Here is a 27,514-nt window from a genome sequence, read left to right on the forward strand (position 1 = left end):
TGTTTGTATAATTGTCGATTTCTATATAAAATGAACGATAGTGTCTCTGTGACTTGGTGAAAGAGTCCGTCCCTTTTTTCGAACAGAGTGGGAAGCTGAGCTAGTGGCTGACAACTGTGACGTGTCCCGAGTCGAGAAGTGTGTCGGAGCCGTTTCTGCATGTCTGCATGCTTGTGCCAGAACTCTAAGCTGCGATCCGGTTTCCCAGTCGCTTGGACTCACTGGGTTGTGTAAGTTCGAGCAGAGATTCCTCTATTGTTTATACTCGTAAAGAATACTAACTGAGGCTGGCTGAATGTGCACGGCCGATGTGGCGTTGGCCAATAGCTAACCCGGAGCAATAAATAATGTCTGGCAATCAATTGCCTGCTATAGCTGGCTGATGTGCAGACAGAAGGCAGAAGGTAGGTGGGTAAATAGCGAACTAATACATTCGATAGTCTTCTACCTAATTTAATAGATCTTTGCTGAAACAAAATCAGTGATGTATCCAACAGCTGAAGCAAAATGCACCAACTGTCTTCGAATCTGTTTTTCTTTGCTACTGATACAGTAATACAGAAACGGGCGGAATCAAAAAGACACTGGACGCTTATCAACAGCCTGGTTTCTGACGATGATCCTGAGCATTTGAGCTGGTAAGTGTGTAATGTCGGGTAGTTCGTTTAATCGGGAAATAAGCTTTCTTTTTTAGGGTTTACTAGCAGCCACAAATATAACTAAATAGTACATGAAATAACTAGTCCAAGATTGCCCTCGATTTTCGTCCATTTGTAGCGATAACGTGCAGATTTTCGCCAGCGAGTTGATCGCTACTCGAACAAGCAATGAATAGAGCCTCGCTGAGCTACCGCGAGAACGTTTCTCCACTGTCGTGTTCATATAGCGCCCATAAAACAGTGTTTTTTCAGTCAAATTATTACCTGGCAACTTCCAGTAAAATATTTAACACCACCGACTCTGGATTTAAACTCGGTGGGATTTTGGCTATTTCCTACAGCTTAGCCATGTTGGAACCTCAAATCCAACTGAATCCATAAGAGTGCACGCGGACGAAGCGGGCGTCCGAACAATTAGGGATACGAAACATTACTATAGTCTGGCCCTTTCTGCCGTCTCCTTCCTTAGCTATTTGTTGTGTCGAATTTCATTAGTGTGAATAGGCATGGTAACCAATACAAGATTTTTCACGACCTTTTTCGAATGTCTGTGTGTATGTATATGCACGTCTGTACGTGTCAATGTTATAGTACGGCGTGTAAAAAAAATATACCGAACGCTGCCCCTCGGGGCCAATTGCCTTTCAGCAGTGTTGCAAGTTCGAGCACTATTTTACCCTGTATTTTACTTGGTACGGCTCATTGTATATATGTAAAACTAACGACAAATATCTAGAGCAGTTGCTTGTAAATAGAGTCGCATTCATTGAACATCTGTCTCATGAATAGAAAGTCAATGCAATTTTAATTAGTTGTTTCTAGTTTAAATCGTTGGGAATTGATTTAGAAGGCTGGCTATATTGGCTCCCATGGTTACGATATTTTCAGACTTATCAATCGGAGCTGTCATCGTCTCTGCACGGCGATTTGCTCTTGGGTCTCCTTATGAACAACTCTTGAGATTTTTGTCAATGAGTCTGCCCGTACGGACATCCATTGAAACATTTGTAATGAAAAAGCGCTTACTTCGATTGTATTAAGACTTCACCTAAGCTCTTTGGTAATGGCTTATCACTCTGAATCAAGTTGAGCTCTACAATCTCAAATTTGAAGTTAAACAAGTTAGTATAGTTTAGGCGAAAGACGTCGTTGACATGTTTAGCGTACATTTAGAGGAGATAAAAACTGCTACACTTTCAATGCTAGACACATAATGTCTGCGTATAGTATGCATGCGTAACTGGGTCGTGGGAACGGAAATTGGTTTAAACTTGCAGAACCTGATAAGTTTCGAGACACTTATATCGAAGTCTGATTTTCGCCAACGACGAATAAATTCTCCACTATTTCGCTAAATAGAGAAAGCCATCTACGGGGACTCAAGAGCAATCTCTGTTTTCGTAGCCAAATTGGTTAAGCTGCCAGCTCGGTAAAGTAGAACCCAACGACAACGCATTCAGTCAAAAACGCCCTTTCTTATATCCTGATTAAGTTGTAAGTTTATAAATGCTACGCTATTTTCCTTACACTATTGCCATATACGTTATATGATCGATCCATAACACTTTCTTAGTGAGATATCTTTCGGAGTACTAACATGCAAACCTAAAAATCGTTTTGATAGGTGTGTACAGTCATGCTGTACTTAACTTGTTCCTAATAGTTTGGCTGTCCTGTTCTTTTCATTTTCAGATGGCCAGTATACGATCATAACGCAAGCCTCCGGAGCTCGGAGTGCGAAGCAGACGTAATCAGCACGGGGCAACAGACGTAATCGTGGGCCAAAGAGAACGTCTACGTGGAGGAGGTGTTGCTTTCAGGACACCCCCAGCAACGCCGTCGAAGCTGCTGCAGCAGCAACTATTGGTGGCTGCGAAACAAACATCAGGCGTGTCAAGAGGACTCTGTCAGGATGTCGGTGACCACGACCTTGAAGAAGATCTCAGCGTCGACGACGGGGCGTCGCGGCGGATCGTACCACTCAACTGGTGGCCCGGAATCCAACTCTGTCGTTGAAAAGCGCACGATTACGGTTGCAGTCATTGGCCTTTCTGGCACCGAAAAGGTTCGTGCCCGTAGGGAATGTTTTGTTCCTTCTGCTCTTGTTCTATAAGCAAAACCGACTTCAATCATGTTGTTGATTATATCTCAAACTGAGGTCGTATGATGTGTTGACGTTGTGACGAAACCAAGGCTTCCTATACGTATTTTTTATACCCACATACATAGATACCTGTAAACATGTTGTTTTATTTATTGGATCTAGTACAAGCGGCAAGGCTAAGTGGTTTAGTTTGTCAGACATCCTATTCTTCGAACGACGAGAGGAACGGTTAAACACGGCCAGATATCTGTGTGATGCTCTGAGTAATACGCGGCCGATTGAATGTTTAGCCTCATTGATGAGAGCCCCTAAGAAGCTGTTGCTTGCGCCTGTAGTCTCTTTTGCATGTTCATGCACTCTCTTATCAACCTTACCGGAAAAGAACGACAACAAGCCAATACACACATTAGCAACTGGTTTTGATTACCACCCCCTACAAAACAAACATGATATAAAGCGGCTTAGACGAGGGGACGCTCATCGAACTGGTTCGTGGCATAACATATCAACATTCCTTAATTTGAATGAATACTATTTCAAGATTTTCTCAAAAGTCTAGTAAGAAATAGGGAAGAAGGCCAAACAAGTACCAGGAACCAGCGTTACCAATCATTGCAACTCCTAATGGCAAACCAGTGCAAACTGGAACATTCTATGGACGTATGATGTATAGACAATTCGTTCACGCTTTTCCTGCTCAACGATATTTCTAAGTTTAATATAAACGTCCACTTTCAGAGCTTTACATCTACACGTTACCTAGGGAGATAATGATAGTATAAATGTATGTATGTATGTATGTATGTTTACATAGGAACATACATGGATATCTGCATACATTTGAATATCGTCGACGTAATACCAGCGTTCCTCTTTAACGGGTCTGTTTTAAGAACTACTCGGTTACGATGAACGTTTCGTTTAAGCATCTTTCTATAACTGGATGTCTGTCTCTGCGATGTTGTGCTTAGTGAGTAGATGGTACGATCCCTTTGGTTTTTTGCCGGCATCGACGAAGTGGCAATGGCACTGAAAACGAAAAGAAAAAGTACCAAAGTTCGAAGGCTTTTGGCTGAATCGATAGCGGTCTCTACGGCTTCCACAGCCGCCGCCGGCGCCACTGTTGTTTTCGCCGCCATCAGCAATAGTAGGGGTATAGGGGTATATCGATTTTTCGGACCCAACGATAGTAGGCTGAGCGCAACTAACTTCCACACGGTGATAGTGCTGATCATGATGAGTTTACGTCCGACTTTGATCTTGCTGTTGAGCTGGTGCCTTGCACTCCGGCATGGAGCGGGGTCCGGCGCATCTATCTGATAGGTCGGCGACGTAGCCATCGAGAGTCAGAAATACAGCATCTTCGGATCGAAAAGAGACTTCGGCTAGCGGAAGTTGGTCATTAGCACAGTATGATATAATCGATTTTTATATTATAGAAGAATATAGAGAAACGGTAACGTAGGAACACGTGCTTGCCAGCTGCTATATTTGCTAAGACCGTCTAAATGCTTCAGGCCGCGGTGTTCGATTCACAAAAGGGAGTCAACCGAAATTCGAAAACCAACCAGCAGTAATGCATCTTTCCGGATTCTTTCCTTATTAGATATTTCAATGGATTTCCAAGGTTTCGATGGGTCTACCTCGCCAGTATGTATATATAGCGCCATCACATTTTGTCTGGGTAACATCGCCAGAGAATACGTTATGGATGAGTGTAAGCTGCGCGCTTTCTCCGTAACGTAGTTATGTTACTCTATACACTCATCGGTTTGTTGTCTGTGTTTTATCGGTTAGCTGCTTGGTGGTCTCGAAGACGCAACAGAGCGAATTATGCTTCCGTTGCCACTTCTGTTACTGCAGTGAGTGCTATCGCCATGATTATTAGTGTATGCTGCCACTGCCAGGAGCGACAGCAGCGCTGACGGTGACTCATGGCCGCCAGAGGCGCAGGCCAACCCAGTTTGCGAGAAGGCGAAGAAGAAATGGCCTGCCTATACGACTGCTTCGGGCGGAGCACTACTATGCGTTTGTTGTCGATTCAGCATCAAGCCGAAGAGAAATTCGTATGTATGTCCTTACGTAATAGTGTACGTGATATTACGAGGCCGCTTTCAAAAGTCTCAACGTACACGAAGACAACTATATCTAAATAATATATAAGTTTGCGGACAAATACGTTAAATGTAACGGGGCTGGAACCTGTTTTGTTTGTGACCAATACCAAGCCAATAATTCAAGTCCAAAGCGAAAATATGGGTAGGAGCGGTGCGATCTGTCAGAACATTGCTGCTACACTTGCTTGATCTTGAAGTATTGTAGTACAATATATTTTACTACCTTACCTATTACTTACTATATATTGTACATACACACACATATGTATGTGTGTTGAAAAGTTTAAATTATTCGAGCTTTAGATTATATTATCAGGTTTTATTATGTAATTTATATTTAAGTTTCAGTTTCATGAAATGTACAAACCTCGACTGCAGTTATTTAAACTTTTCCGCGTTTTAACTATTGCACCTCAAAGAACATTTCATTTGGGTGTTGATGCTGATTTTTGATTAATTGCGGTTTGCTGGCGTAGGCTGGTCAAGGAAACGGCAGGGTATTCTAGACGATTCTCATCAAGATGGTACAATTTTTCGTCATAATGGTCGTGCGTAGGTGACCCGTTCTGTTGCACACAGAATTTGCCGTCTTCATCAAAGTCTTTCGGTATACATGCTAAAACAGATTCTTGCGGAATATTCAAGCAATCCACTGGTTACATATATATATATAGACACTGATATAACCCGAAGGGGGAATAGGATTTGCATATTTTCCTTCTTTTCCGTCTAAAGCCACTATTTTTTTTCGAGAAAAAGCTGTCCGATTCGCTTGCAACTAGAGACTGAACAGGAGCCCATGCAGTTAAGTACATAAAATCTGACTCATTTTTGAATGAAAGTTGAGAAGCAACAAAGATCATATATTTTTTTTTTATTACAAAACTAGCTGTACGAGTTCCACTTAATGAGAAGAAAAAGGTCGCGTATGCATGTCTTCTTTTGTTAGGATTTACAGAGTTATTTATTCCTTAAGATCATCTAGTCCAGCATGCATTTCAAAGTGACGCCAACGACATCTTCTACTAGCCTGGATTGTCCGAGTGTAAAAAAATTCGATGCACTAGGTACTGCACAACGAGCGATAAATAAACACCTTGGAAAATCAACCGATATAGTCTGATATGTGGGTAGAATAGATGCATTTCAATATCGACCAAAGATAAAGAGAAACAGCGCCATGGCAACGCGGCCAGCGTCACCCAGGCCTTAATGGTTCCATATGGATAGGTTTATCATCTATATGTGTCACGTCCTAGTGTGAGCGACATTGGATTTTTTCTATCTGATAGCAAGCAGTTCACTGCCGGCCAGACACAGCGATTCTATTCGTAAGCATTTTAGCAGCGCTATGGTGCGTCTTCAACGATTTGCATTTTTCGGGGCTCGAGCTTTCTGTTCGGTCTAGCTGTTTATCTTATCGTTAGCCCTTTGAGAGTCTGGGTGCCAGCTGACCACTATTGGAATATTAATCAAGACTCAATCAACGTATTATGTTACAACTATTAAAAACAGGAAACCGTTGTTTTAAGGAGGCGATGAAATCGTCTAAAATCTGTTCAAGTATTATAAAAGGTTGTAGTATCGACATTTTGCAATAAAAGGGTAAATTAAAGGTAAGCTTGGCAGAGAGAATGTTTTTTTGCATGTATTATGCAGGGACAATATAGCTATGTAGTCGTACAGTAGCTATAATGTTACCATGCGCAGTAACTTGTGCAACTTGATAGCTTCAGTTAAGTTGTAGAGCAACGTATGCTTCTAATTAGATAAGCGCCGGAAAGCTATGCCGCATTTTGATTAATAATATGCTAGTACTTTTTATATTTCTATTATGTTGCATTTATATTACTATTTTATATTGCCAAACAGTAATAACATAATAGACATTTATTAAATTTGACACTACTGGGATATGGTGTGGTATTCTGTTTCCAATTTGCCAGGGGCAAAGTGAATGTAAGTTAACATATTCACTTTTACTGCAATTATCACTGCTGCTATTCCAGGAAAAGGGTTGCATGGGCTCGGGAAAATCATGCCTCTGCAATCGTTTTGTGCGTCCGGGTGAAGATGACTATTACACGGACCATATCTCTGTTTTATCACAGACGGACTTCGGTGGTCGGGTCGTAAACAATGACCATTTCCTCTATTGGGGTCATGTCACTAAAGGGACATCACCCGATATATTTTCAGGTACTACTAGCAACTAATCTTATCGTCATTACTCTAGCGTTTGGCTTTACTTACAATCAAAATGCTATTTATTTTCGTCAACAAACACGGCCTGATATGAATATGCTTCGATACAAGTAACGTTTCGCTTGTGAACTGTGCTCAGTTCTTGAGCAATTGTATAACCAGCCTTTATTAGGTAAATTTGTTTGTGTTTAGCCTAACCGACGCAACTATATGCCGTAGCTTGTTATGTTAAATTGTTGTGAATGTTACCTGGAATCTACTGAATGATCAACTTATATTCCTTAGCAAGCGTACATACCATAATTCAATGAAAATGCCGTGTGACAGTACCAATCAGTGTTCTGTATGGTATGTCCGGTACTTAAGCCGTTTGGTATCACCTCAGACGGCTGACTCCTGCCGGCGTGAAACAATGTGCGCCTGCACCTGAATTCCAACATGGATTATTACGTGTCCCGAAGTTTAGTAGGCAAACAAACACCGCCATACAATCATAGTTAGTAGTCAGTACGGTGTGGCCGCCGTGATCGTACGAACATATCTGCATCTTAAACTTGCAACACTCTTGGGATCAGATCTTAAAATAAATGCATTTGTGTGGTATTGAAGGTCAGCGACTCGACGTAGTTATAGATCAGCTTCGGGTATACAACTCGAGACATTAATTTCACTATTCATAAATTATCTTCTTGAGGATGTTGGCTCAGATCTTCTTTGTGGACGCTAAACGGGAACGTAAAGGATGACATTGTAAATTAAGTGAACGTAGCAATTTCAATCTAACCTTAGTCCTCAAGCCGCAAACTCAAAATTAATGTCATCTGAATAGCAAGTGTGGCATGGGTGATTGATTCATTTATGTTAATCCACCCATTTTAGAGATGAACCAGGAACTAGGCATGAGCACACTGTCTAGTGGGCCCGGGGGTGTCTTGGGCGGGGGCAGTGCCGGTCTACCGCCGTTACCCCCAGGAGTAGCCGGAGTACAAACCACGTTTCACATCGTTGAACAAACCGAGTTCATCGACGACTCGAGCTTCCAGCCGTTCAAAAGCGGAAAAACCGACCCCTACGTTAAGCGTTGCGCCTCCACGAAACTTACCTCTGCCGAGAAACTTATGTATATATGTAAAAATCAACTGGGTAAGTTATTCTTAGTGCTAAGTACTTGCTTTTGCTTGACAAAATATAGAGAGGCACACAGACAAAAACGGCGGTCGCTCCTTAACATCCTATCTGCATGTTATCACTTCTCTATTAATATATTCAATTGAAATAACTGTTTTGATCCTGTCATATTAGCGCCTACTTTTTCGTAGTGTTCTCTCCTGGAAAATAGCCGAACAGTATTTTCTATTTGTGGCGTTTTTTTCCACTAACATCTACTCTGGTATACTTATGCTCCGGTATAAACTATGCCATGCACTTGCTTGCTCTGCCACAACCTAAAAATTGGCATCTTCACTCTTCAGAGCTTTTCCAGTTTCAAGATTTTCCAAATAATACAATCTATTCGACTATCGCTGTTCAATTTTCCTTAGGCATCGAAAAAGAGTATGAGCAATGTCTGATGCCAGACGGCCGCCTGAGCGTCGACGGGTTCGTGTGTGTGTTCGACGTCAGCGACGTTCCAGGACGCAGTGTCGAACGCGTGGTCGAATATACGGCCACATGCCTCAGTCAACTTATCAAAACGAAGAAGCCTATTGTGTTAGCTGCTACGAAATGCGACGAAGCAGATGACGCCATGCAGAGGTAAAATGCAAACGTGTCAAGTATTTTATAAAATATAGAAGTGTTAGTACATATATCAGCCAACGTCTGTTCCTGTCTCAATTATATTCAAAAGATAATATTGAAAGGAACAACACGGTCCCATAACCAACATGTTACGCTAATGTTTATTCCCAATTCGGTACATCTGCAATGTGTTTATACGTGCTCTGTTATTATCTCTTGATCGTCATCGTATTTTAGAGAGTTGGATCGCCTGTTATCCCGTAAAGAATTCAAATCGGCTAACATCCCTCTGGTGGAAACCTCTGCTCACAATGCGGTCAACGTCGATACAGCGTTCATGGTCTTAGCACACTTGGTGGATAAGGCTCGACCAGGTAAACTTAAAGTGATGTCGTACCAGGAAGCGTTGAAATGCCGTCAGGAAATGTGCGACTTTGCTGCCGAAGCGTACGGGGCACTAATTCGCGCCCAAGTGAACGACTACCGCACCCTCTGGGTGACCGCCGCGAAGCGTGTACAACACTGTCCCGAATTCAAGCGCTACGTGGAAATTTACGGCAAGGACGCAGCAAAGCGGACGTTTGTCCAACACACGAAACGCCTTAAAGAGCAGTACATAGATAGTCGCGTCCAAGCCTATCTCAGGGTTCTGCCAGACATTCTGCTCGACTTGCTACCCGACCTCGACGCCATCAAGGATACCGAATGGGTCGACGTAAAGGAGCAGCTGCGCAGTCACCCAGACTTTGATCAATACTTCATCGACAGGCCGGATGAGTCTTGGGAGGAGCTGATCCTGGGGGATGACCAAAACGAGGACGGCCTATGCGATGAAGACCGCGTCCCGTTCCAGTTACTCGACAGTGAAGACGCTGAGCAATGCTATCTTCAGCATCGGCAATCGCTAGAAAGCGAAGATCGGCGCAATGACCAGAGGAGAGCATTTAAAAAACTGCTCGAGGAAACGGGCTTTGTGACGCCTGGAAAAGCCCTCTCCGAGGTACGTGTGCTGTTTATGGGTCGAGATTGTTACGAAGATCTACCCGAAAAAGATATCCAGGACATCTACGACGAGCATCAACAAGAAATCACTGAGCGTGCCAAGAAACATTTCAAGGAACTGCTTGTTGAGAGGGCAGATCTTTTTTACGGCTTTGCTAACCTCGGCAATGGTTGCGTCATTGGCCAGGACGACATACAAAACATCACTCAGGGTCTACAAGAGGACATCAGGTAGGCTTTTATCGATTTTGTCGAAATAGGCAAAACATAAATTGAGTATCTAATACTGAGCCTTGTATAATAGATAGACTGCAGTTAACCAGGATTTAATTTTTTAGAAGCGTGCATAAATCTATTTTTAAACACTTGTCCTCATGGGATGGATTAGAGGGGCTGATGTAAAGTTTCCATGAACATTTTGCAGCGTCAAAAACAGTAGTAGGAATTTGCTTAGTCACTTGGCTTCGGTAGTCAGTTTACGTGGACCACATTAAGCTTGTCACTGGATTACGTAATTGGCTAGGATCAGTGAGTTTAGTTAATAACTGCTCTACTAGTTGTGGCTTATTGCTTTTTATTTTGTTTTTTAGGTATAAGACGTTGGAGCGGCTGGACCAGGAGCGTATGCTGATTTTATTACGACACTTAGGCTTTATTGGCCACGGACCTGTTCGAGCTACCTGTCCGGCTGGTCCTGTAACTCACTGTATGGACCGGTTGATAGGTCGAGTTCTGCAGCGTGCTCCCAGACCGCGATCCTGGGCCCGCAGTTCCGCGTGGGCGCTTGCCCACTCTGAAACAGGCGAGCAGAAACTCAACGTCGTATTATTTGCCACAAAATCCCTATTGCACAGCTTTAGTCACTTTTTCAAGGTTAGTTTTAAATACAGATTTGAGAAACTAACCATTCCTTCTATCAAGACTTTGCTGCTGGCTTCCTAGTTTTACAGCACTTTTTCATTTCACTGGACCGTATAAAGTTGAATATATAGTCCCAGCTTATCAACTTTAGATTAGTCTCCGCTGATCAACTTACAGAAGATTAGTTTTAGCTGGTCAACTTATCGTTCATACTTTATACCTATCGACTTCATCATAGAAACGCTTACGTGTGTGTTATATATATAGACTAGACACAAATGTAACACATACTGCCCATTCAGATGAACATTGCAAGCGTAATTTTCTTTTATTAGCAGTTCGGTCATTATTAGTTCGGTATTAGTTGTCACGTAGGGAATATAATAATATATCGTATCTAATTTTACGGTACATATTTGAATTAAAGTAGAGTGTACTGCTTCAACTAGAAGTACTTCCCCTCCGATGCAATGGCGAATCTTCGGAGCAATTCTGTGCGAGCGCCAACAGATTGCACGGTCGCGTGAATCTTCATAAAAACAGTGCAATACGAATTTTGCATGCTCACTTAGCAGTTACGCTCCTCTTGTGGCTTTTTGGCGCCGATAGCGTCCGGGTTCGAGATTGGGTCCAAGTCGGCAAATAATCCCAGCCATGCTGATGGGTCCGTTTTGTGTCCGGGAAGTTGTTTTCTCTCGGCGGTGCCAGCTCCTCCCGAGGTTGATGCGCCATTGTCCTGATCAAGGGCGACATACATCAAAATACAAATGAATTTTTGCAAGGCAATGTGGTTATCATAACATCTCGCACTTTCTTCATAACGAACTATGAGTAGAAGATTAATTCTAAAAACTAGCTTCTTTTCTCTTCTTTGCTTCCCGTTTTGCTAAAAGTAAAATGCTGTGTACAACAATCGGATTTTATTTCTTCATTCTCCTATAACCCAACAAAATGCATTCAAGCATTGACCACTCGCGGCCAAATGATATGTAAGTCAGACGGAATGTTCTTAACCTGCGAAAAACTGAAGATGCTGGAATGGCACACCGGCTGTGCTGTTTGGGCGGGTCTCAGCATCGCGCCAAATGTGGCATTGTTCGCCATCTCGCCAAAGGCATTGAGTCCGGCTAGTTGCTGATTGAGCAACTGCGACGGCAGAATTAATCGGCTCTCGTCTTTGGCAGCCTGCGGGCCCTCGATCAAAGCTACATCTTGGAACGCCCCTCCGAGGAGATCAGTTTCTGCGGTCGCTGACGAATCCTTTTGTGTTTGAACTTGTCCAAATGTGCTCTCCCATTCCTTGGCAAAACTCCCTGCAGCAAAGCCAGATATAGGGGAAAGCGAGCTTCAGTATACATACGCCATACGCCTAGATATCATTCGTCAACTGCGTTTTCGAAATTATATTTTACTCTCAGAATTTTTCCATTCTAAATCAGGTAATGTAGCGCCACTATTGTGTATACAGATTCTGCTCGTCGCTCAATTCCTACCTTGTAGGGCGCTCTGCGCGCTATTAGAACGAAAGATCTCGTCGAGCATCGAGCCCAGATCTGTGGCATCGTCATTATCAAACAAAAGGAGCGGCTCATCATTATCAATCAGTGCAGGCTGTTGTAATCCTACTTCCTTGTTGTCGCAGGCCTTCGTTGGGCCGTTTTTCTCTGTGGCGTCATCGGTTTTTTCCAAGATAACTTGGCCATCTTTCACCTGCCACAGACTTGCCTTTTGAGCCGTGTGCTCTGGGGAGTCTTTCCACTCAGGATTGTAGAACAAAGCTCGATCTCTGTCGCCGTCTTCACGTGCCTATAATGAAATCGATGCGACAAAGACCGTTATATCTGTAAAGACTTATGAGTATGAGGTGTCGACTTGTGCTTGAGGTTTCCCCATTTTCCTAAATGTAATTAGGTATATCTATGTGTAGTAGAATCAATGATCCCTTTCGTTTACAGTAAGTGATACAAACTGAAAATCATCACAATAATTAAACAAGCTGCAACCGATTACAGGTTTTCGCTATAGTATTTTAAACTCCGATAATAACTAGTAGCCGCGTCGACTGCGGCTATTGCCTATCAAGAAGTGCATTTAACTACAGCTGTAACGACAACGCACCTTTTTCGAAGGTGAGTCTGGTTCACCGATGTTACCACTCTCTTCAGCGAGTTTTTTACTTGGTTCAGCCAACTCCTTCACCACCGTGAACTCATAGTACTGATAGCCCTTAAAAGCTTCCGACACTTCGGCCAATGCCTGCGCAGTTTTATCCCAAAAAGCCAAAAGAGCCTGCTGATAAGCTGCAAGCGCATGCGAAAACATGTTACACCTCGAAGCGGATAACAGGTCGACTTTCTGCAAGGTGTCTACTTTCAACTTTTCGAAACCAAGTTTTGTCTTTTTGACGTGACCTTGTACTTTGCGAAACTTTTCTAGTTGCCGGTACGTGTCTGGGTCAAGCTTCTGCGACACTTCTTTCATCCAAAGCAGCGCACCTCGATAATCGGTGCGAGATTTCTCCATTTTATTAACAGTTGCCTCGGTATCGGCTATCGCCCGAATGAGGTACGTCTCTACCTCTTGATACAGCCGTATCAGAGGATTTCGCAGGGTGAGTCTCTGCTGAGCGGTGAAGGCTAGCGACTTGCCGGTTGCCGTCATCATTTTGCCGGCACGAGTCTTATCCTGCTTGCCGCAGTCCTTGAGAAACCTACCCATGGCATTTTCCTCCTGGCTGAGAATCGAGAGACGGTCCTGGTAATTTTCAAGTATTCGTTCGAGTGCCACACATGAGTTGTAGATTGCTGAAAATAACTCGAGTTTCGCGTCGAGATCAGCATCGGACGCTACCAGATTATCGTCTTCTTTTTTGCCAAATTTCTTTATTAGAATCTGTTTCGTAGACCAATACTTTTTCTGGAGACGGGACACGGAATCCTGCATGTCCCGACCGTAGTAATTGAAATTTGCACTATCCATGATACGAATTTTAGTTATTTTTTGCTATTCAGCGAAAAATACGCGAGTCACTGTCGCAATAAAACAAATTACTCCATTTTTACTAACTTGATTGCGGCAGTCTGGTCGTCTCCGATATTTTGTATAATATCCGATTACTATTGGCACACAGTTCGCTTCCTGCTTCGTCGTACTGGTGATTTTAGCTGTCCTAGAGTTTTCACGGTTTTCGCTACAAGTCGCGTCTACAATAACAACTAGAACTACTTTTCCACACTAGCATGGCTGTGCCTGGCTGCACCCTGGCATGGCCTGTCGCCGATCGTATCCTAACCTACCGTGGTTCTTGTGCTGCTGGCTCGGTTTATCTTCGACCATCGGCGGATCCTCTCTAACTGCTGGGCCGTTGTGATGTTGCTTTGTGGAATTCCTGTTACCTAACAGACGCGGTATTGAACCACTGAATGTGTCGAGCCGAAAAAAGACTGCACCCAAGGTCGTAAGAGCGACGCCTACCTCAACGTTAAACATGTGTTGACATCGTTCGGCGATACTTAAACGGTCAGCTGTTAGCTTCTAATTGACAATAAGAGGTTGGAATATTTGTGATTGCTGGCAGTGCTTCGTGGCCAAGTTTCTCGAAGCTGTTTTTTTTTTCTGGCCTATTTAGTGGCGTCTTTCAAGGATGTTGTCTGTTACTGAGTGCTTCGTTGCTTACAGGGCCTGTATGTCTGTTTTCTGCTAGTAGCTGTTTCCATAGTCGTTTGCCAGCTAGTTTGTTAGCTCCTAGATGGGGAAGTCTGTTGTGGAGCGAAAGGAGCGACGAACCGAAAACAGCGCCATCTACAGGCTCGAGCAGGTTATAGTAACGAAAAGATTGGCGCGTGTATGGGAGTTGTCAACTTTTTATCAGAGAGAGTAACGAAATAAACAGGGTACAGGCAGAACAGATAGTGGATGTGTAGGACAAAATTTTATCGAAAATTCTAAGTTGAGTAAAGAGTGGCTTTTGTTATGTCAAAGGACATATGGTACATACATGTAAATAATAAACCATTGCTATTGCTATACTTGTTAAGTCGCACGATGGTTACATTGTCATATCGGTTCTAAAGCAGTAGACATGTAGAATAAAAATAATATGTTTATGGGTTAATCTTCGCTTAAATATTAAGCACTAGTGAATATTTCCGCACTATGGCGTCCCGTCTTCGTGTTGGAGTAGCGGAAATCGTATGAACTGCGGTCGTGACACCTATATGTGCGTTTAAAAAATTGTAAAGCAGCTTGTGTTGTAGATTGTTCTAAACAAATATTCTCCTCTGACAAATTACGAGTTACAACAAATATATAGATATCCGTTGAAAATAGAAATCAAGAACCATGCTATAGCCGAATCACTGTGGCAAAAGTATACCGTCGTTGGGCAGTCAGCCGAAGACTTTATTTCATGCACTGAATGGCATCTTGTAGACACGTGTTCTTTCTATGCCGGCGACAAGAAAGCGGTTAATCAGCCAATACGCGACATGCGTGCATGTATTGCATTTTGACATTTAATTGTCAGGTCTCTTTAATCATTACAATTTTGTGTCATCTTATTGATTTTTCAACTGTCCTAGGCACTTCGGTAAAAACTAATTGTATTGTAAGAAGTACACAGACCGGTTTTTTTTGTGCTGCTCATTATAGGTCGTTCACTCAACTAATTATTTTATAAAATCTATATATATATATGCTATGCTTGGATGTTAGTGAGTCACTCAATGATAAGGGAAGCACCTGAAAAGAACGTAAGATTAGCATTATTTCAGCTAGTATTATATAATCTATGGTCTGATTGCATGTAAATCCAAAGTAGTCTATAATCTCATGTGCTTACAGAATCAGTGCTGCAGTTGTATCGACGAGGCGTCAGGGCGGTGCATTCTAGAACTAGAAAAGGACCAGCGCTACGCCCTTGAACTCCGTCTAATCGACGGGGATGTTTCACAGCCGGAGAATTCGTTTCGGACGCCGGACTTTATTCCACATGGTTGCATATGTCTCTACGAGGACTCCAGGTAAGCTTCGGAATCCCTTCAAATTGTCGAAACATATATATTACATTTACATGCCACAGCATTAGCGTTAAGTTGCTATGGTGACATGTGCAACTGCACTTAAGGGCTCTTTGGTGTATTGGCGCGGACTCGGAAACCGGCGCAGACAAACCCATCTCATGTCACATTCAAAGGAATCAGGACCTCTCCATGCACAGATGTGTGCTATTTTTCGAGTCTGCCTTTGTGTACAACTATTCTGCTAGGTAAAATTACATACTTGTTAACACGTAATCGGCATAGTGATGCTTCTGTCCTAGCCCATGTAAGTCTTTATTTGGCTCCAAACTATTTTTTTCTAATTATTTAGTTGAATATTATGCTGTATAGTTACACGGCTCGGATGGAGACTTTGTTCTGCGCTTTGCGGCTTCACCTTATGCCTCGCCCTTAACTTAACCGCCCCTAATTTTCTTCTTGCATCCTATTCAGTTCATTGGAATACATCCGCGATTCGCTGGAGAAGACACTTCTGTCGAATTTAGAACAGGACGCTGAATTGGTTGAGCAGGAGCCCGGCGAAGAGGCCGGACGGCAGCCTTTCCACGGTCTACCAATTGTTCTAGTGCTTTTATGTCGCGAAAATGGCGACGAAGTCGAACTCGGCCAGTTACGCGACGAAGGAAATAGCCGCGCCCGTGCGTTACAATGTCCGTTCATCGCCGTCAATTATGTAGCCGATGGGTTCGATCGGGCTTCAGTACTTCTATCTGTATCGCAATTAATCGAGGGAATTCAACGACGTTCTGGCCTAATGCAGTTGGCAGGCGGTCCCGGACGGGGTCTCGGCGAACCGGGAGCCGCGCCTCCAGACGTCAAGGTGCTCCTTTGCATGTTGTGCGGCGACCCCTACGACGCTGAACGACTACTTTCTCCCTTGTTATCTCATCAATGCTGTTTGGTTAGCAATCTACCGAACACGGTGACGCTTGAGGCATACGTTGGCCCTGTAGGCCCCCGCGGTAAAACCACAATCGTTGTCCAGATTCAAGCAACCAGCTATCATCGGGTTCGACCACAAATTCCTGATGGACATATAAATGGCGTGATATTGGCGTACGCTCTTGAGCGACCAAACTCGCTTGCCGCACTGACTTCGTTTTCGAAGAACATCTCACATGTGCCCATACAGATAGTGGCTCTTGCAGGTTTACCGCCGACGACCGCAGAAGACGCGGCCACACGGGAAACGTTGTTAGCTGAAGGAGAGGACGTTGCCCATGCATTACAGGCACATTTTCTATGTGCTGCATCCCCAGATACACCGCTAAGTAGTAAGTGGAAAGAAAGACTCCATATCAAGTAACGAGGACGTTGATGTAGTTTACACTAATTCATAATTTTATTGTGATTTAAATGAGCCAACGGTGAATTAATCATCAACCAGGCAAACCTGCCGACGAATCTTTAACGTGCATCTGTTAGAATGTTAGTTTCTGTAGGATTTTTTCCCAAGCCATAAGTTGTTGTTTCATATAATGGTAAAGTGTGAGGTCGTTGATTCAGTAAGATTTGAAATCTCGGCTGTGAACTTCTATTTTTCATTGCTATATCTTGGCAGCAAGTATTTTCAAGATATTCTACCATATCAATACATCTAATATACAATTATATATTAATCATATGTATAATAAACTCATCGTGCCTCGAAAGGACCTGCAGATTATGACAGATGCAGCCTCGCACGCCGCTCGGTGCATTTATGTTGCTCTTTAGCTGTATATATATATATAAAATGCTAATATGTACATGCATTCACTATAAACAATTGTAGAACCTACTTCAACTCATCCTTGCTTTTCATTCATTGACTAATCGATCTCTTTTTGATTACAGCGACCGCGTACTCGCCGTTCTTTAAAGACGTCTATCAATACAAAGCCGGAACAGAACGAGCCTTTAGTCCTGTGTGTGACGGCTCTTGTCAAGAGGAGCTATCCGAGTACACCGAGGAGGAGGAAGACGTTGAAGGTCATGAAGGCCACGCACACGGGGCTCCCCATGGCGGACATCAGGGTGGAGATCCTTCCGAAATGGCCACTTTACCGTTACGAGGATACGTCGTACCGCCGCCGCCAATGCGACACGAGAGCTATAACCAAACACCCGCTGTCGGGTAAGTTTTTGCGGTACCTATTTTGTTATAGTATTAACGTAACCGTTATGTCCCCCAGAGAACAAATCAATCTTACGAAATGCCCGAGTCTTGCAAAAGAAATTGTAAGAAATGCAACTTGAAATTATAAAGCTCACGCACTATCCATTTATTATTCAAGGATTGTTCCGGAAATAAAGGCGCCTACGAGATTGGCTATTAGCTCTAATTTTATAGATCCATTGACTTCTACTAAACAACATATTAATAACGTTTGACCGTCAACGTATATGCGAAATGTACAGTTCCAATTCAGTGATAAAATTCGTGCGTTCCTGCATCTTACTGCTGCATATATTAAATATTACTTTTTGTAAAAACCAAGCTTAGGACTCGGGAAATGGTACGCTAGTGTCTGTAATAGTTAACGGATAATAAGAACAGGTATATATATGAGAGTGTAAACGTTCCATGGGAATTTCCTTTATTCCCAGTTTGCATGCTGTAACATAACCTGCTGACCTTTTAGCACCGACTTCCCAATTTCAATGACATTGAAGATAAGAATTTTGCTAAAGACATCAAATTTGAAGTCATCGAGCTTACAATCTACAAACTTGAAGATCCCTTTTGAGTGAAATCGGCGGATAAGTCTTGTTGCGCGCAGTGACTGACGCTGATGTTTTAATATAAACTCTACCCTCCCTGGATATATCATTTGCACCTTATTGTTATGTGTCGTTCAATATGGCACAGATGAAAAAACAACGTTGGAGACTGCTCAAATTGTACTGAATACACCAACTACTCTACTATGACACTTTGTTTAAATTTTTGGCAATTTATTGCATAATATACAATCGCAAACCCCTATAAGGCTACGTGTCTGTTGGTAGCTATATCATATACAAAAACAGTGCCCTCACCCGGCGTCAGACTTGCTTATTGTTGTTTTTTTCTTTTTTATCTTATTCGCTCCATCAATCTATTAGACGAAATAGTAGCTATCACTTACTATGTTTTGAATTAATTACGGGACGAAGCGAGTCTCTGTGTGGATTGCTTTTAACGTGAACTACATACGAAACCATAACCCCTAGATAAGGGCGAGATCACAAGGGGTAGCGAACGAAAAGAATTAAGAAGACGAAATGTAGACTATATTGCTATCAGTGTTCAATTGAATTTGTTTCTCGCAGCAGACTGTCTGCCTGACCGCTCGCCTGCTCGCTCCAGCCGTTCTGACTGAGTAGTTTACCCTTTTGCCGTATCGCTCGATTCGGTACCACTTGTTCATCGCTATCGTCGACGCTTTCGCTGTTACACAGCTGTGTCGCTTTCGCAAGGACATCGCGGCTGGTATCGCCACCGCCATTGCGTCCTCCTTCTGGAGCGGTAGCCGCCTTTGTTCCGTGTTTCTACGCATAACTACGCTCCCAGCCATATCAACGCGACAGAGCTACTATTGCAACGGGTGCTGCCCAGCAGCATATCCGTCTCAGCTCACTCATTGCTCGCCTCTGCTGGCCAGTGTTGATGACGAAAGGAGAGCGTCGCCATTGGAATTGTCGGCAAACAAACGGTCGCAAGTTGGCGAACGTCGATGGTCAGTTGGACAGGTCAGGGTAACTTAGCTTCTAGACGGGCGGACGGACGGAACGAACATTGGCTTCAATCGTACGTCTGTGCTATTCTCCCTCCCAAACTATCCGTTCTGATTAACCCGCGAACAGACGAAAAGACACACACCCGAATGAGCAAAAGTCCAACCAACCCATGAGTCTGCGAGTTCGAGAGTATAGCATCCCGCTTATTGTAGCAATCAATTTTGTTACTGATGCTGGTACGGTCAGCAGCGTATATCGTGCGCATATCGGACAGAATATCGTGGTATCGTTATTAATTGTAATGCTCCGACTGACGGCAATGTTGCGATCACCCACGCTAGTAACTTAGTTGGCCAAACGTTGTTTGTGACCATGACTGCATCCACCGTGAATACTGTTTCGAGGCACGTTTCGAGAGTAGAGTGCACGGCGTAAGACGCGCACTGCTTCCAAGGAGATGCATGAGGTTGGCCTGTGTGTGTGTGTGTGTGTGTGTGTGTGTGTGTGTGTGTGTGTGTGTGTGTGTGTGTGGTGCAAATTCGGTGATGATAAAAAAAATACCTAGTTTGTACTTCTTTCTCTTCTGTGAGAGCTAGTAGAAATAAATCATTGTCACTTTCGTGACTGTAGTATCGCAGTGGTAGGCGCTGTTGCAGTGGAGATGGGGAGCGGTCGGGAATGCCGCACCCGAAATGGCTTCCAGTTCGAGTGACGACGACAGTTGACGTACGGGATTTGGAACGATTGTCTGTGAACTTGTCCAAGTGGGAAAAAAACAGAAGTGAAGTGCAGGTATAAGCTGCTCCCGCTGGAAAAACTCTAAAGGCGCTGGCTAGGAGAGATTGGAAACGAAAATATTGTTCACTAGCATAATCAACAATGATTTTTGTTTGTGGATATGCGTGGTGTGTATATGCGTTTAAATATACTATCGATTTGAACGCTGTTGGCTATAACTCGCAGAAAATCTGGCACTTCTTCTGCTATTAATATTTCGTTATTTTTACTGTGCTCGTGATGTAAATAGATTTCCAATAAAATCCTTCAGTCTACAAGATAACGTCGTATTAGTAGTAACTTAATAACGGCAGTGTTTAATATTAAAAAAAAGTGCACTTTTGTTTTCTTTATGTTTATACTGTGTTGGTAATTAGTTAGGTGCGCATTTAGAGGTAGGTATCTAGTCAGTCGAGTTGTCGCAACTCGAGGGCGATCAGCCCCTGTTATAGAAATGCGTGATACGTATTGGCCTGTTGAAGTCCTCGGAGAGGCTTACGACTCGTAGTTCGACAGTCGTTCTTTTTCTTACGTTTGTACTTGCTTGTGATTTCCGGGTGCTGTCTGCATCATTTATATGAGTGATATTTCGCTAGCTTGTGACGTTTCGTAAATTGACGTGTTATCAAGCTCCCGCCCGTTGCTGGTGCGTCTGGCGAAGGGACCCATTCATGGCTTCACCACAACTGATTGTTTTCTTCCTTTTGTTACTTTATCACTCTTGACAATTTGTAATCTACGTTCTGCGACGCTTAATGCATATACACCAATCCGTCTGTACACATGTACCTGTAAACGTCGAGCGAACGCACACTCTTCTATTGTATCAACGTCCCACGTTTTTTGCTTTTGTATGCATCTCGTTGCACGTGTGTGCGTCCATGTGTGACAAGTACGACGCATGTTATCACGTATTTAAGCATCGCACGGCAACCAGGAGATTTAACGTCTAGCGACAACGAAGACCGCCGCTGCCGCATTAAAAATAACTGGTAAATCATAAATTCATTGCCTTCCAAATGTCTTCACCGCTGTAAAGTATACTTGCACTTGAGGCTGGTTCGCTATTTCACTATTATAGGAACGGTAATAGGCATTGGGAACCTAGTATGCTGTGACCGTAATCACAGCGTTTTTAGCTATTATCGTAGGTGATAGTATCGTACAGACGGTGAAGGAACGCTCGTGCACACTACTTCTGGCAGTCACGAGCAACTTAGACCAGAGCGTTAGTTTGGGCACGAACAACGCGAACGTGGAGGGTGGGTGACCGCGAAACGATTCCTGGTCACGAACATCGTCAGTCCACAGCCGCTAGCCCGCCAATGGGCTGGCCTGAACTTTCGAATATCGATAACGTCAATTCGAGCCGAATCTGTGCAAGAGGCGACGTCTGCTCGACCCGTCGTTGCTACGTTCTCCTTTGACGAGGCGCCCGATATTGGTTCAATGTCGCATAAAATCTCGCTTTAAGAATACCGCAGGTAATCAATGCATTTTTTTTCTATATTGGGTGACGTTTTGCTCTGTGGCATAACCTGCTTACACCATACGATGAATGGGCCGTTCGACGTACGGAACGAACAGACTGCTTGCAAGTTATGCTATAACTTTTTTTTGCTATAATTTATCTGCTACAGATATGCTATATAGCAGATATATGCGTGAAACTGAGATAAACAAACTCTGCGATAGCCGTCCGGTTCACGTAATACAGTGCGCAACCACGTACTATCATGATCAACGGCGGAATAAAGGACGCTGTAGAATATGACGGCTAACAAGGCTATAAGCAACGAGCGATGGTCGTGAATTGAGCGATTGACCAGTACCATTGTGTTCTAAGAGTGCGCTTACGGTCCTCATATAACACAGTTGTTTGCTTGATGATGCCAGTATAAACACCTGAGTTACTGAAAGGATAACCGAAGTTGTGTGACAATAATCGTCATAGGCGAGGTCATGTCCGTAAATGGTTGCTACCATCAAAATAAACGTATAAAAAAAGTTTCTCTTGGTTCGCTTGTTATTCCTGTTGCTCTTTTTTCTGAATAACAACTGAGTCGATTGATCGGTGGAATCATCGTCTAATGAATCAATCTGACCCGGAACACAGAAAAGGCACCGAGGAAATAAACTGGAGATGATGCTCTTCCAAGGATTAAAGAACAATTCAGTCAAGGATGCGCCGAATGGCTCTTGAGAGCGACAACAGTCGGGGTCTCTGTGACTATTTCACAATTGATTTAATGAACTTGTACTTATTATGCTCTCCTCGCAGTATTTGTTACGCAGTACGGCCATTTTAGTCAAATACGCTATAGTGGCCGAATCAGATATCTTACTCATTACTATAAGCTGGTGAACCGGAATTCACTAGGAACTAAACGACTAACCGGGAACTCCGAGAAATTTCTCATTTCGATTAGTCTCATTTAGGATCTATACAGTTTGGGGTAACCGTAGCCTACCAAGGGCGCTGCTCCTTGCTGAGAGCAGGACACCGATAGAGAGTATACTGTAGGGTTGTAGGTTAGGGGTTTTGGCATTATTTAGAAAAAAGTCGAAGAATCGAATTTTGCACGCATATTGCACTAGCTACATTCGAAACCTTATAACCTACTGGCATTTGTGTATGTTTCAGCAAATAACAATTTTAGAATAGTTTATGTTGAAAATTAGGGTAATTTCCGTTATATTAAATAATATAACATTATTCTCGCCATTAGAGCAGGCCCCATGTAGCCACCCTGATCTCTCGGTGTTGCCGCTAGGTAATATTGTTGTACTATCTTGATCATTGGCCAAAGTCAGGCATAGATCTTCGTGGTGTAGTCTAATGCCGACGAAATGCTCTAAAGGATTACTTTGCACTTCTTGTATCTTCTTGACGTATCGCAGGTCGTTTTTTCTTTCATACTACCTTCTTTCAAGTCCTGTTCGTCGGTGCTGCTCGTAGAATTTCGTTACCGTTCGTGTTGCCTTTAACATGTATTGCGGGCATGTTTGAATATATCATTAGTTAGCGCTGCAGTTAATATACAAAACTTGTAGAAAAACAACTAATTAAGTTTGGTGGGGGGGAAGCATATACGGGTTGGACCACGTATTTGGCTATTATTATTATGTAAGTTCGTGCTGACGAACAAGTGCAAAACCAATGGTGACATTATCGATTTTTCTCGAACATGAACAATGCCAGCCGGCCTTCAGTCGTAAAGTAAAAGGTAGAACAACCACTTAGATAGGGAGATGGCAAACGTGTGCAAATTTCAACCCTTATAAGATTGGGCTAACGATGTGCTTTCAAACACGTACAGCGTTGCAACTAACGACGAAACCCAGTTTCTAGTAGAGTATGTTTATTGCCAAACAAGTCGACAGAAAACATATTTTGAGGCTTATGTCACGTCACTAAATTACCTGCAACACGTAGTGAAGTTGGCATAGGCTCAAAAATACTTTTGTTAACTTGCTTAGCATAAACCTCTATTAGAAAGCGTCTTAGATCAAAAAAACGAAGCCAGAAATCAAAAATAGGGTCATAGTCCTGTCAAAAGCCCAGTCACCGAATGCCCCTTCGCTATCTATCTATCGGCTGCTGTAATAATGATGTTTTCTAATACCTACTGGTAGTACACACTTCCTGACGACTATGGCACGGACATATTGTATTATTGTGTCTCTCCCTACCAGTAATGACGAGAACACCGAAGGGCTGTACGAGCAACTGCCTGGCGAGTCTGGCCTTAGTCCGGGTGACGAGGATACCCCGGGTATGTACGCGCCACTATACGCCAACGGAAGAGATCCAGATGAGCTCAAGAGATTACATCACCCTCACCTAGTTACGGCCCCTTCGGCCGCCGGAACTCCGGCCACGGTAGGCGTCGCTACCAGCCATAACACCGACAACGGTATGAAACCTCTTGTTCTTCTGTAATGATTTTTATTCTTTTCAACGATGTAACCTTTAAAGTTAAGTACAACCAGTATTCATTGGCTATTATACCAGTACTAGTAATTCCCGCCGTAATAACAAAAAAATAGAACTTTATTTATGGGATGGCAGTGAGCAGGTACAGATAGCTGTGATAGATATTCCTATGTTCTATAATTGCATTTTTTTTCATTAAGTATCATTTCTATACTGCGCTATAGCACTATGGGAACTGTGGGCGCGGATGCATCTATTGAATGAATACTGCCACTAAACGGACTAAACAAACAACACAATGATTGATGACCCCGAATAAGCACTTCTTCATCGATAACTCAACCAACTTGTCTTCCCGATGAAGAGCTAAATATTATACAACAAAGCTATGAATATCATTAATTTTGGTTTCACTTATAGATACAATGCACGTACATACAACACAAAATTGATACCTGCAAGCCCATGTCGATAATATACAGCATTTATAGTGATAAGAACGACAGTTAAGCGAAATTCATGCCCATTCTAAACATCATTTATATCATTTATTACTCTAACCAGGTGGTCCCGGCCATAGCAACTCAATGGAACGCAAGCCCCGATTATCGGCCGGCGAAGCGCCTTCGTATCCGCCTCCACTTCCGCCCGCACGAAACCTTATGTCAACGTTTGCGGCTTCTCGAGGTACAGCGGGTTCGACCGAGAATGCTTATCTGATCTCGCAACAGCCGCCCCCGTCTTCGACGGGGGGACAGTTCTCTCGAGCAGCCCCTGGGCCCCCGGGCAGCAACAATGCAAACAGCGTTCGCAGTTTCTTACTAAAAAAGAGCTCGTCGTTAAGAGCAGCCCCACCCCCTGTAGTTGTCCCGTCGAGGCACTCTCTCGACGCAGGCAAAGGCCTGAGCGAGGAATCACCTGAAGACGATACCGTCTCATCAGGCTTAAGCGGTAAGTAACGAAACACGAAGAATGCGATGAAACTCGAATTTCTTATTTACTACTTAGCCTCTGAGAAACTACTTTGTTTTTAAACAAAGATTATTTTGATTAATTTATTATCACTATTTTTAACAACGAGAATCATATGTTAATGTTGGCTTTGTCATACGATCTGAGTAAGCATGTCATGAGTTACCCGTAGAAAATTACAGTCACATGTATGAGCTAGAAAAACAGAATGTCACCCTTAATTCTGACTGCTTTTTCTGCCAATGCTCTATAGAAACCCAAATATGGATACCATTTTGATTCGAAAAAGCAGCACCATTTTGTGTAGAAAATTAGCAAGGACACGTTGTGTCCTTAGTTTTGGCAATTGTTTAAAGGTTCACCATGCTAATGGTAAAGTGTATATTGCGTAATGTTTGTTTCACCAAAGTATTCGTGTCTCAATTCAACAGGGTATCCAACAACTATACGACTGCACACTGTTATTAACCTTGAGGCTCGCAACGAGATTCTTCCATCATTCTCTTTACACTTCATGCGCAACCTATCAGGGCTACTCGGTCCATTGTGTGCCTGCTGCTTATCTCTCAGGGCAATCGAACCCAATTCCTGTTTTGCATATTTTTTTAGCTTGACTTGGCATGCTACGCGCTAATTCTCAGCTACCATCGACGATTAAAATGAACTTGCAAGTTTTCTTAGCGGTTAGCAGAGCCGTTCATGATAATAAGACTTTGTTCGGAAGAGGTGCAATGACTTCCGCCAGCATTCTGATTAGAACCCCAACTTATATTAATTAGTTTCTTACTTTTTTCTGTGAGTCAGTGTTTGAGTAGCCAGCTTGTTTCCAAATGAATTTACTATGTATTTGAAAACGAACAAGTATCCTTATTCGCCGTTGCTAATTAAGGAAGCCCAGCCGAGGCTTTTCCTTAATGCTGCTTTTTTCCCCATTGTATCATCCCCAAAAGACAAAGTTCCAGGTCCTGTACGGTCTGCTTAGGCCGTAGTAACTTGGATTTAATTTGAATCCAATTTTCCCACGACGTAGAGACGTCTTATTGTAAACTGCTGCTGAATATGTTTCAGAATGAAAGATTTTTTCGAGCCTCGCGAACATTCAGATGGCCCACTCCAGACGCCCTTTCAGATAGCCCATCAAATATCCCATTAGATAAGATTTTATTTTAAGCAAACTAATAAACATGTAAGAGGTACTAAATACCGAAAATAGCTTGATTTGTTGTATGCATTTCAGTAAAAACTCTTTACTGGATCTTGATTATTTTCTCGAAGAATCGGAAATACATGTAAATAAATTCGAGCTGCTGTTCTTGGAATGAAAAACTTTTGAATTTAAAACAAAATGCTGTAAATAATGGTTACTAGAGAAGCTAACCGTCAAGTGATTTCTTCCTATCTTTTTACGTTATGCTCGCGACGGAAACGTACACGTCCGTGTTCTGTGGGGTGTGACGTTTTGGGGCTCTGCCTGTATGCAATGTTGTACGCGATACTCTAGCCTATGGAGGGTACCCTCCGCCGGACCCGGCTCCCCCCGACCTCCTGCCACCGGCCGCCGGTTTTCGCAAGGGTCTGTGTGAAATTAAGCCATTCTGTGCATCTCAACTAGTTGTTGATTGTGAACACAATTATTAGTGTTGAAACGTCCATAGCAGTGATGATCCAGTAGATCGATACTTAATCCTTATGTATATTGAAAGAAAGACAACAATGATTACAAGAAAAATTGCCTATATGTTGCTAGATGTTACATTAATGACGATTCATACTGAGGAATATGAGATGAAGGATTCATATGAAGACAATGTCTTTGGATGCATGTGGGGAGGAGGGCAGGTTGAACTTATCGAGCGACTACTCCGCACAAAAACTGGAAGCGTTAGCAATCGATACGATTTACAAGATTGGGTAGCGTTATCCAAAGACAGTGATAAAGACGATCGTGTGACTAACTTATTTACGTTTTCTTTGTACACAAACGTGCGAATCACATCTCGTTACAAAGCGGGCGAGACAGCTTCACAGGAGTCGCTCTCACTCGATGCAGGTGAATATCTTGATGTAGAAAGATTGTAGAACTTAGATCATTGCAAGTGCGCTTGTCCCATTAACGATTTGACAACACTAGTTTCTTGTTGGCTTCGTTGGCTTTAAATGCTGAAATTGACCGAATTTCAAATGTTTGTTTACGATCTAGCGAGCTTTTGTCAACAAGCTACAGGGTTGATGGTGACTGATGATGTCCTTCTGATTCCTTGGGTGCATGGATAATATCAGAGTGTTTTGTATTGCCTGTTCTATTCCGTATACGTGATAAAACCGGATCAATCACACGATGACCGCGGCTCATGAGTGAATCGAAGCTTCATCGTAAA

The 27,514-nt window shown here is 43.0% G+C and overlaps 2 protein-coding genes across 13 annotated transcripts in view; one reads left to right on the forward strand and one right to left on the reverse strand.

Moving 5' to 3' along the window:
- RhoGAPp190 (Rho GTPase-activating protein 190) overlaps positions 1-27,514 on the forward strand; it is a 58,335-nt gene that overhangs the window by 16,402 nt on the left and 14,419 nt on the right. For 6 of the 12 annotated variants that reach the window (XM_086988483.1, XM_022803721.2, XM_022803727.2 and 3 more), the window contains 15 exons: positions 87-230; positions 554-638; positions 2,352-2,724; positions 6,890-7,079; positions 7,965-8,228; positions 8,627-8,840; positions 9,063-10,058; positions 10,418-10,700; positions 15,531-15,709; positions 16,181-17,022; positions 17,585-17,864; positions 23,924-24,144; positions 24,729-25,115; positions 26,638-26,709; positions 27,145-27,186. In XM_086988483.1, coding sequence (XP_086844609.1) covers positions 2,572-2,724; positions 6,890-7,079; positions 7,965-8,228; positions 8,627-8,840; positions 9,063-10,058; positions 10,418-10,700; positions 15,531-15,709; positions 16,181-17,022; positions 17,585-17,864; positions 23,924-24,144; positions 24,729-25,115; positions 26,638-26,709; positions 27,145-27,186 — 4,123 coding nt within the window. In that variant the 5' untranslated portion in view covers positions 87-230; positions 554-638; positions 2,352-2,571. Of the gene's footprint in view, positions 1-86; positions 231-291; positions 405-553; positions 639-2,351; positions 2,725-4,468; positions 4,830-6,889; positions 7,080-7,964; positions 8,229-8,626; positions 8,841-9,062; positions 10,059-10,417; positions 10,701-15,530; positions 15,710-16,180; positions 17,023-17,584; positions 17,865-23,923; positions 24,145-24,728; positions 25,116-26,637; positions 26,710-27,144; positions 27,187-27,514 lie in introns of those variants that run through there. The other 6 variants (XM_086988486.1, XM_022803728.2, XM_022803723.2 and 3 more) reach the window with 6 other exon arrangements.
- ICA69 (islet cell autoantigen 1-like protein) lies at positions 8,964-14,462 on the reverse strand. The gene is made up of 5 exons (XM_022803733.2): positions 12,807-14,462; positions 12,182-12,494; positions 11,703-12,001; positions 11,257-11,424; positions 8,964-10,620 (listed from the first exon to the last, which is right to left on the reverse strand). Exons 1-4 carry the CDS (start codon positions 13,665-13,667, stop codon positions 11,257-11,259), a joined length of 1,641 nt encoding a protein of 546 aa, XP_022659468.1. The 5' UTR covers positions 13,668-14,462; the 3' UTR covers positions 8,964-10,620.

The sequence above is a fragment of the Varroa destructor genome, unplaced genomic scaffold (assembly GCF_002443255.2).
Source record: "Varroa destructor unplaced genomic scaffold, Vdes_3.0 BEIS01000004.1, whole genome shotgun sequence".
NCBI classification, from domain to species: domain Eukaryota; kingdom Metazoa; phylum Arthropoda; class Arachnida; order Mesostigmata; family Varroidae; genus Varroa; species Varroa destructor.